The 8,461-nt window shown below is 51.0% G+C and overlaps 1 protein-coding gene across 1 annotated transcript; it reads left to right on the top strand.

The window, feature by feature from the left end:
* The first annotated feature begins 216 nt into the window (after positions 1 to 216).
* On the top strand, positions 217 to 5,310 carry LOC119372363 (uncharacterized). Its single transcript, XM_037642837.2, has 2 exons — positions 217 to 1,676; positions 5,032 to 5,310. Exon 1 carries the CDS (start codon positions 319 to 321, stop codon positions 1,339 to 1,341), a length of 1,023 nt encoding a protein of 340 aa, XP_037498765.1. The 5' UTR covers positions 217 to 318; the 3' UTR covers positions 1,342 to 1,676; positions 5,032 to 5,310.
* The last annotated feature ends 3,151 nt before the right edge of the window (positions 5,311 to 8,461 follow it).

Genomic DNA, 8,461 nt, shown 5'->3' with positions numbered 1-8,461 from the left:
GCCGTGTTGTGCCGGTCTGGAAGGCCGGTGGTGATTCTTTTGAGTCGTGAATTAAAACGGTTCTTGTTCCCAGCGGTGCTGGCTTGTGTCGGGCGAATTACTGCTCACTGACCCCCCTGAGCGGAGGCGGGGCCTTCATCTGGCGCCCAACGTGGTTTTCGCACGTAGCTGACCTTCCTTTCGTTCCTTGCAACGTGGTTTCCTCGTGCAGTATTTATGCTTTTCGTTTGAGTTCGCTTTCGCACCGCGAGAACCGCACGCATTAGGCCCCCGTCCTGCCGGCCCATCGCACTCGCGGTATGCTTTGCGCATATTCCAATGCTCTTGCGTTCCGGTACAGTTACAGCTCGCGAAGGTGAAAGCCCTACGGACCTCAAGTCTAATATAATGCCCGACAAGGTGAAACAGGACGCGTCCGCGCCAGATACTCCTCGTATCGTCGAGCAGCTGACCGCGTTGCTAGAACGCCAGGCTACACCAGCCGACACATTTCGCTTACCGCTGGCCGTGCCTACGTACGAGGGACACACAGACAAGAAATCGGTCACAGACTTTTTACAAGATTTACAAGATTATCGCGACGCGCAAGCCCTCCCAAATGAGACTCTTCTGCTACGCGTTCTGCCCGTCGCCCTGTCTGGCTCTGCCGCACGTTGGCGTCGTCGCCAGTCTTTCGAAAGTTGGTCTCACTTTGAGCAGCTATTCCGTGCCGAATTTCTGCCCCCCGACTACGCCGTGCGCATGAAAGATGAACTTCGCAGCCGTACACAGGCTGAGGAGGAAAGCCTCCAAGAATACATACGGTCCTTACAGGAGCTTTACGACCGCGCGGACCCTTCGGCACCTGAAGCGGAAAGAGTGGCTCGGGCAGTTAAGCAGTCGCATCCGCGTTTTCAGGCGTATTTGAGGGGTCGTTCATTCTCTTCACTCGACGTCCTCGCTACAGCAGCGGGTGATATTCAGGCCGCGATGTTGGCGGAGCTCACGTACCAACCACCGCCACCGCCTGAATCCACTCTCGAGCCATCCTGTGCGTGGCACGGTCGGTCCAACCCAATGGCCTCACCGATGACCCCACCAAGGGCTCTAGACCCATTCAGCCACCACAATCTGCCTGCTCCGTCCGCCTTCCAGTCAACTACCCAGGAACGTGGGACACCCACACCGGGCGTCTCGACCCAAGGCCAGCCCGTAGCGGTCGCCGCCCATTCTAGTGCCGGAGGCACAAGTAGGAACCCTCCGGTATGCTTCCAGTGTGGAGGTCGGGGCCACTATAGGAGCCAGTGCCCAAGCAGACCACGTTCTGGCCGCTGGGGAAACGATCGGGGCCGGCGATGGTGAGCGCATGCCAATCGCCGGCCAGCATTCCACCGCCCCCCGGGGTCCTCTCACTTTACGCAGGTCCTGGAAGAACTACTGCGGCTCCTCTGTGGGCTACGACGCGTCTTCAAGAGCAGCCAGCCACGCTGCAGAGGCCAGGCCACCGGGTGTTTTGGTCTTCACATCATCCAGCCGCCAGGAATCACAGCCGCGGCAAACCTTCGACAAAGCAACGCACGCCCAAAGGGACAAGGCCGCATCCCTTCCCGCTCGGACAACTGCCAGAGAATCAAGCAACCAACGCTCCTGCGAAGTACTCCCCGCCCGATAACAGCCATGGTGTACTCAACAATACGGTGAGCGATCGTCCGTCTACATTCACTCCCCTCGCTGCCCACGCCGATAAAGCACCATTAGTGATGGTTTCCATGGCAGGAGTAAAGGTCCCGGCTCTGTTAGATACTGGTTCAGCTGTTTCCGTTTTCGGGGATCGCATTAAGAATGCCTGCGAGATGAAAGGCTTAACTTTGCGAAGTGTAAGCACTAATCTGCGCGTGGCCTCTGCTCATGTTGTCCCTGCTACGCTTGCAGCTCGCTTAGCGGTTAGACTCGACGGGCGAAAACTTCGGCAACGTTTCCTACACCTACCCGGACTTTCCTGCCCCGTAATTTTGGGACGCAATTTTATAGCGAAGTCGGGTATCGTGCTTGATGTCCGTACGGGCACCTACAGCCATGGCATCAATGCAAAACCACTCGCGTTTGTGACTACTTCGCCACAACCCCAGTCTGATCTGCTTGCAACAAATGTGCATCCGTTCTTCGAGGCCAGGGAGGACTTCTTCACTATTATCGAATCCTTCAAAGGGCCATCACAGCTAAAAGCTAGAATCGAAACAGCCCTAAAGCCCTTTGCGGCAATGTTCACAGAGGCTCCTGGCAGAGTTAATGTATTGGAACACACGATCGACACAGGCGACGTCCGCCCTATCCGTTTCAATCCTCGTCCCCTGAGCGTCCACAAGCGTGAACTTCTGGACGCTGCCCTCGACGAAATGCTCGCCACCGGTGCTGTAAGAGCGTCCAACAGTCCCTGGGCGTTTCCAGTTGTTTTAGCTCCAAAGAAGGACGGTTCTGCTCGGTTGTGCGTTGATTACCGGCGGTTAAACGCCGTCACGGTTCGAGACTCGTACCCCTTCCCATCAATCGACTCTGTTATGTACTCCCTTGGAGCCGCCAAATTCTTCACTACCCTTGACTGTAGCAGAGGCTTCCTGCAGATCCCGTTAGCAGAGCGCGATGCTCAGAAAACGGCATTTACTTGCCACAGGGGATTGTTTGAGTTTTCGAGGTTACCTTTCGGATTGTGCAATTCACCGGCCACATTTCAGCGCGTCATGGACATTGTGCTTCGAGATGCCAAATTCAACTACGCAATAGCTTACATGGACGACGTGGTAGTCTTTTCGCAAACCTTTGACGAGCACCTGACCCACCTAACCACTGTACTACAACGAATGCAGGACGCGGGCATCACCGTCAACCCCGGGAAAGTTCAGTTGGTCTCAAACAGGATAAACCTACTAGGTTTCATTGTCGAGCAAGGCACAATACGGCCAGATGAACAGAAACTTCAGGCCATCCTGCATTTTCCACCACCAACGGGCGTTAAGAGCCTGCAACGGTTTTTGGGTATGGCGGGCTTCTACCGTCACTTCATTCCTCACTGCGCCGATCTGGCAAGACCACTTCACCAGCTCCTGCGCAAGGGTGCCCATTGGTCTTGGACTAACATGGAGCAGGCAGTCTTCCAGGCTCTGTCGGAGGCTATCGCTGATACAGCACGGCTGCGCCTCCCTGACCTAAACTTACCCTTCACGGTGCAGACCGACGCAAGCGATTATGGCCTTGGAGCAGTTTTGCTCCAGGAATATCAAGGGATGCTTTACCCGCTAGCATTTGCGAGCCACACGCTCTCAGGCGCAGAAAGGAACTACACCGTAACAGAGAAAGAATGCCTTGCAATCGTATTCGCACTGAAGAAATTCGACATGTATCTGGATGGAGCTGCATTTACGATTCAAACCGATCACCAGGCGCTGTCATGGCTGTCAAAGCTACAAAACCCATCCGGTCGTCTGGCCCGGTGGGCCCTTTCTCTTCAGAAATATAACTACAGAGTGGAGTACAGGAAAGGCACTGGCAACAAAGTGGCTGACGCGCTTTCCCGAGCGCCACTGTCAGGGGATGGCGAACCAGCCGCCGATGTCCTGGTCGTGACAGTCCCTGAAGAAGTCTGGGGAACACTGGTCTCACGACAGCAGCTCCTCGACGCTCAGAGAAGCGACGACCAGTGCAAGCAGATATGCAGTGGCCTGGGCGCTGCTAGTTCCACCGGGAACACACGGTCCGCAAACACCTATGGCAGCTACTTGCCAAGCCGAGGACGGCCTGCTCTTGCGTTACGACCCCTCACTTGAGACTCATGATGACGAGTCCCCGTTCCGTGTTTTCATTCCTCGGACTCTACGCAAAACTTTCATGGCGTACTTTCATGACACACGCCTCGCTGGTCACAGTGATGGCAAGAGAACTTTTGAAAAGCTGTGTCGCGTCGCCACATGGCCGCACATGAGAAAGGACGTCATAACATACGTCCAAACTTGCCCTACCTGCCAGACCGCAAAACCGAGGGGAGGCAAACCACCGGGCCTCATGCAATCTGTAGAAAGCAGGTATCCATGGGAAATCGTTGCCTGTGATGCAATGGGCCCGTACCCCAGATCAGCTAAGGGGTGTCGATATTTGTTAGTACTCACGGACCACTTTTCTAAATGGGTAGAGCTGTACCCGCTACGCCGGCTGGATTCAAAAATAATCTGGGATTGTCTGCTGCAGACGTTCACTCGCTTCGGTTTTCCAAAGCAGCTAATAACAGATAATGCCACATATTTCACAGGCAGAATATTTGCGGACACTTGCAAAGTTCTTGGTGTACACCACAAAAGAACGACACCTTACCACCCTCAGGCCAACATTACTGAGCGCGTCAACAGAAACCTTAAAACAATGTTGGTGGCTTTCACTGACCGGCACAGGGACTGGGATGCCCGCGTACAGGAAATGGCATTCGCCACGCGAACAACAGTGAATCGTTCAACTGGATTTACTCCGGCAGCCATTCTATTAGGTCGCGAGCTCAAGTTTCCTATCGAACATGAGCTCACCCATGACTCCGAATCACCGCACTGTAACTACGCGACGTTCGCGCAAAATCTCTCCAGTCGCTGGAGCGAAACTTTGCGGGAGGCCAGAGAGAACTTGGAACTGGCCCGCCTGGAACATTGCAATCAATACAACAAGGGCAGGCGACCTCTAGAGTTCGCGGTTGGTGATGAGGTGCTCCGCCGCACGCATCCACTCAGTGATGCAGCAAAAGGGTTTGCTGCCTCCCTCGCACCACGATGGGACGGTCCCTACGTGATTACAAAGCGAATTTCTAGGTTGGCATACCTTCTCAAAAACAAACGCGGTGGTCGAGTAACAGGCCCTGTAAACGTGTGCGACCTCAAAGCTTACTACGAGCGCCCGCTAGACGCGTAAACACATTCCCCCGCTACCGTCGACATTGCTGTCCTGGGTATTCGCTGTTTCTCAATCAGGATGCGGTGCCTTTTTGTTGTCTTGCTGTAATAACCTTGCCTTTCGCAGAACACCCCGCAGCAACTTCAGTGCCAACTAGCCCGCGACAAAGCACAAGGCTGGCACCCATCACGGAACGCCGACACAGGCTGCTGTGAACGCCGACACACGCTACGTGCACGTTCCATTCTGTGCAACCGGTGGGACAGACAGGGCACGAATGGTTATGTGGTGTGACGTGTGGGCCGGCTCCGTTCGGTGTAACCATCAGGACAAAGACATGCGACGAATGGTGATGTGTTGCGGTGCCTGACAAACTGTGTAGACAAGGACATGCGACATCAGGACAAGGACATGCGACACATCATGAACTGTTGTGGTTCCCGACGAACTGTGTAGACTAATTCAGAACTGCTTCTCAGTTACCCTTTTCTATTTTCTGTGGTGTTCATTATTGTACTTAGTAGTCGCTGGAAAATGACACTCATTGGAGTGTCCATTCTTGTGTGGGGGGGAGTGTCGGGCCGATAGGCCCTTATCTGCAGCACGCACGTTGGAAGCAGGGGGAGGAGAACACACGCGCATTGCCCATGCGCGTGACGAGCGGCAGCGGCGGAAAGCCACAGGGGGCGTGAAGATGGCTGGCGGATAAGAAGGGAGGCGAGACAAGCCCCAGGGCTTTTTGGTGGGCGGCAGGACGATGGGATGCGGCGACGGTCGCGCTAGGCGCGACGGTTTCCTCCGTGAGTGCTGCAGAGCAGAGGCCACGCCGGTTTGGGACGTCCGTGGCTCGTCTTCTACTGCGAGTTGCGCGTGAGTTTGCTTTCCTGCCGTTATGTTTCGCGCGTAGGTTCCATTTGACCGCCAGTCTGCGGGGACTGTTCGTTCCGGGCTTTTGGCTCTCCTGTATACGTTAGTGCCGTGTTGTGCCGGTCTGGAAGGCCGGTGGTGATTCTTTTGAGTCGTGAATTAAAACGGTTCTTGTTCCCAGCGGTGCTGGCTTGTGTCGGGCGAATTACGGCTCACTGACCCCCCTGAGCTGAGGCGGGGCCTTCAATATATATATTTTTCCTATATATATGTGTGTGTGTGTGTGTGTGTGTGTGTGTGTGTGTGTGTGTGTGTGTGTGTGTGTGTGTGTGTGTGTGCGTGTGTGTGTGCGTGGGCGTGTGTGTGTGTTTGTGTGTGAAGTGTTATTCTGGGCGAAACTCAGTTTCTTCACAACTCTCGCAGGCCACAGAATTAGGTTGTGGTTCGTACAAGTACAGTGTAGTGAAGCCAACTGCCTCAAATATTGAACGAATCCTTATGAATTTAACACAAAGAAATATATCATTCAGGGTCTATTTCGCGTGTTTGCTCAAGTTGCCGATCCACTCACCCACTAAAAAAAGGGCATTTTAGCAATAATATTTCAAAAATAACTTGGGGTGTCAAAAAATAATGATATGCGTACTCAAACCAAATAAGTGTTATAGCAAAGCAGAACATTAGTTCGCTCACTGCACTGAGAACCTCAGGCACGACAACGCTATATTTTATTTTAACACGATAGTGTTTTACGCCGGGGTCCACCAAGACCAGTGCAGGGCAGTATCGAAGATACATGTATCTTAGATACTATCTTAGATACTCATCGGGTATCTTGTATCTATATCGCGATACGTCTCGCAAAATGAAATTCTGTATCTGTATTTCCGATACATTCAATAATGCATTTTGTATCTTAAGATACAAGATACCGCTATCGCAACACCACCATGCGAAACAATTATCGCTGGCTGAACTCTGCTTCTCAAGCTGGCACTGGCGCCACTAAGCCACCTGAATAAAACTGAGGGCGGCAACATAATTTTATTTTTCCGCCAGAGTCTTCTACTGAGGGCAGGCGACGAGGTCAGCGCTTTCTCGATTTTTTGTTCTTTTTAGTTGTGCCAGTTCCATGACACTTGCTCTTAGTCACGATCCTGCCTCGCGTACTCTAATGAGTGCAGCGCCTATTACGCAAATTATTATGCCGCTTTCGTGTCATAATTGAAGATTCTCTTACGTGGTGCTTCGTAACGAAATCTGAAGTATGCAACAACGAAGTTGCCTTGCGTCTCATGGCTTTCACACATCAGCGATTTGAAGCATCTCGTGGATGTAAGTTTGCTTTACATGCGATGACATTGACCTATATGCAAATAACGTTCTAAGGACAATAGATCCACCGATACCGATGCTCGATCTAATAGAACAAGCCTTTACCTAAGAAAAGATATCTCGGTGTACCATATTATTTCTTTTCGTGCAATTTATATAATCAAATAATTTTTGAAATGATAATTTGATTGATAACACTAATACTTTCTTTCCTGTTCTTTTGCATTCCGTACCTAGGTCTCTTTATTGTTTTTTCCGGTGTGGTCGCTGCAATACCTCTTTTGTAACGTGCTGCCAAAATAAGTTCTCTGCTTTATTGTTACTTTTACATGTCCGCGTTATTTCTCCTACTGTTTGCACATTTATACTTCACTTGAGTTTACTGTTTTAGCAAGGTGATTTTGAAAACAAACATATAATTATATGGCCTGCCTTCGGTACTATACAATAATAATAATATTTGAGATTTAACGTCCCAAAACCAAGTTATTACTATATGAGAGACACCGTGGAGGGCTCCGGAAATTTCGATCACCTGGGGTTCTTTAACGTGCACCTAAATCTAAGTACACAGGCCTCAAGCATTTTTGCCTCCATGGAAAATGCGGCCGAATCGGCCAGGATTCGATCCCGTGACCTTCGGGTCAGCAGTTGGGCACCATGACCACTAGACCACCGTGGCAGGTCTTGAGTATACAGTACCAAACATTCTGCTTACGGCTTAATAAAGCAGCGAAGTACAGTTTGCGGTATAATAATGGAAATTATTACGAGCCATCTTAAAGACGTTGCTTTGGGGCCCTCGAGAAGATTTTAGATGAGGGATTCGAGAAATATATATACCAAATGCTCCGTTTTTCTCATGAGCGTCCCAACAAGCCGTTTCAAGCAATTTTCCATAGGCAATAAATTTTCTATTGCCTTACCTCAAGTTAGTTCAGTAAAGAGTTTCGTTTCTACAATTTGACTGCCGCCATATTAATCGTCGCTATTCCACGTGACAATATAATACGTCTGAGACGTTTCCCGGTTGCATATGTTCTTTTGTGTAAGAAAAATTGTTCAAAGATCGCACGTTAATGAGTATATCGATAACGAACGGTTTAAACCGGCAGATACGTAGAATATCAACAGCCATTGCGGTTTTGTGTCCCCTATGCATACACCATTCGTTACAAAACTCGCTTCCAGCTTTGTTGCTGCTGTAAACCTGTCCGGTGATCAGGTATTGCGTAGTGGTGGTTTACAGACAAGGTTAAACTCCACGCCGGTATTTGCACCATCGTGCGAAGGCTTCTTATTGAAGTTCTTCCCGTTAAGTTGTTTAGCAATTGAACTAATGTACTTTGAGCAA

Source organism: Rhipicephalus sanguineus, chromosome 10 (genome assembly GCF_013339695.2).
Source record: "Rhipicephalus sanguineus isolate Rsan-2018 chromosome 10, BIME_Rsan_1.4, whole genome shotgun sequence".
Lineage (NCBI taxonomy): Eukaryota > Metazoa > Arthropoda > Arachnida > Ixodida > Ixodidae > Rhipicephalus > Rhipicephalus sanguineus.
The sequence above is the reverse complement of the archived record's forward strand: the minus strand, read 5'-3'. Positions and strand labels throughout refer to the sequence as shown.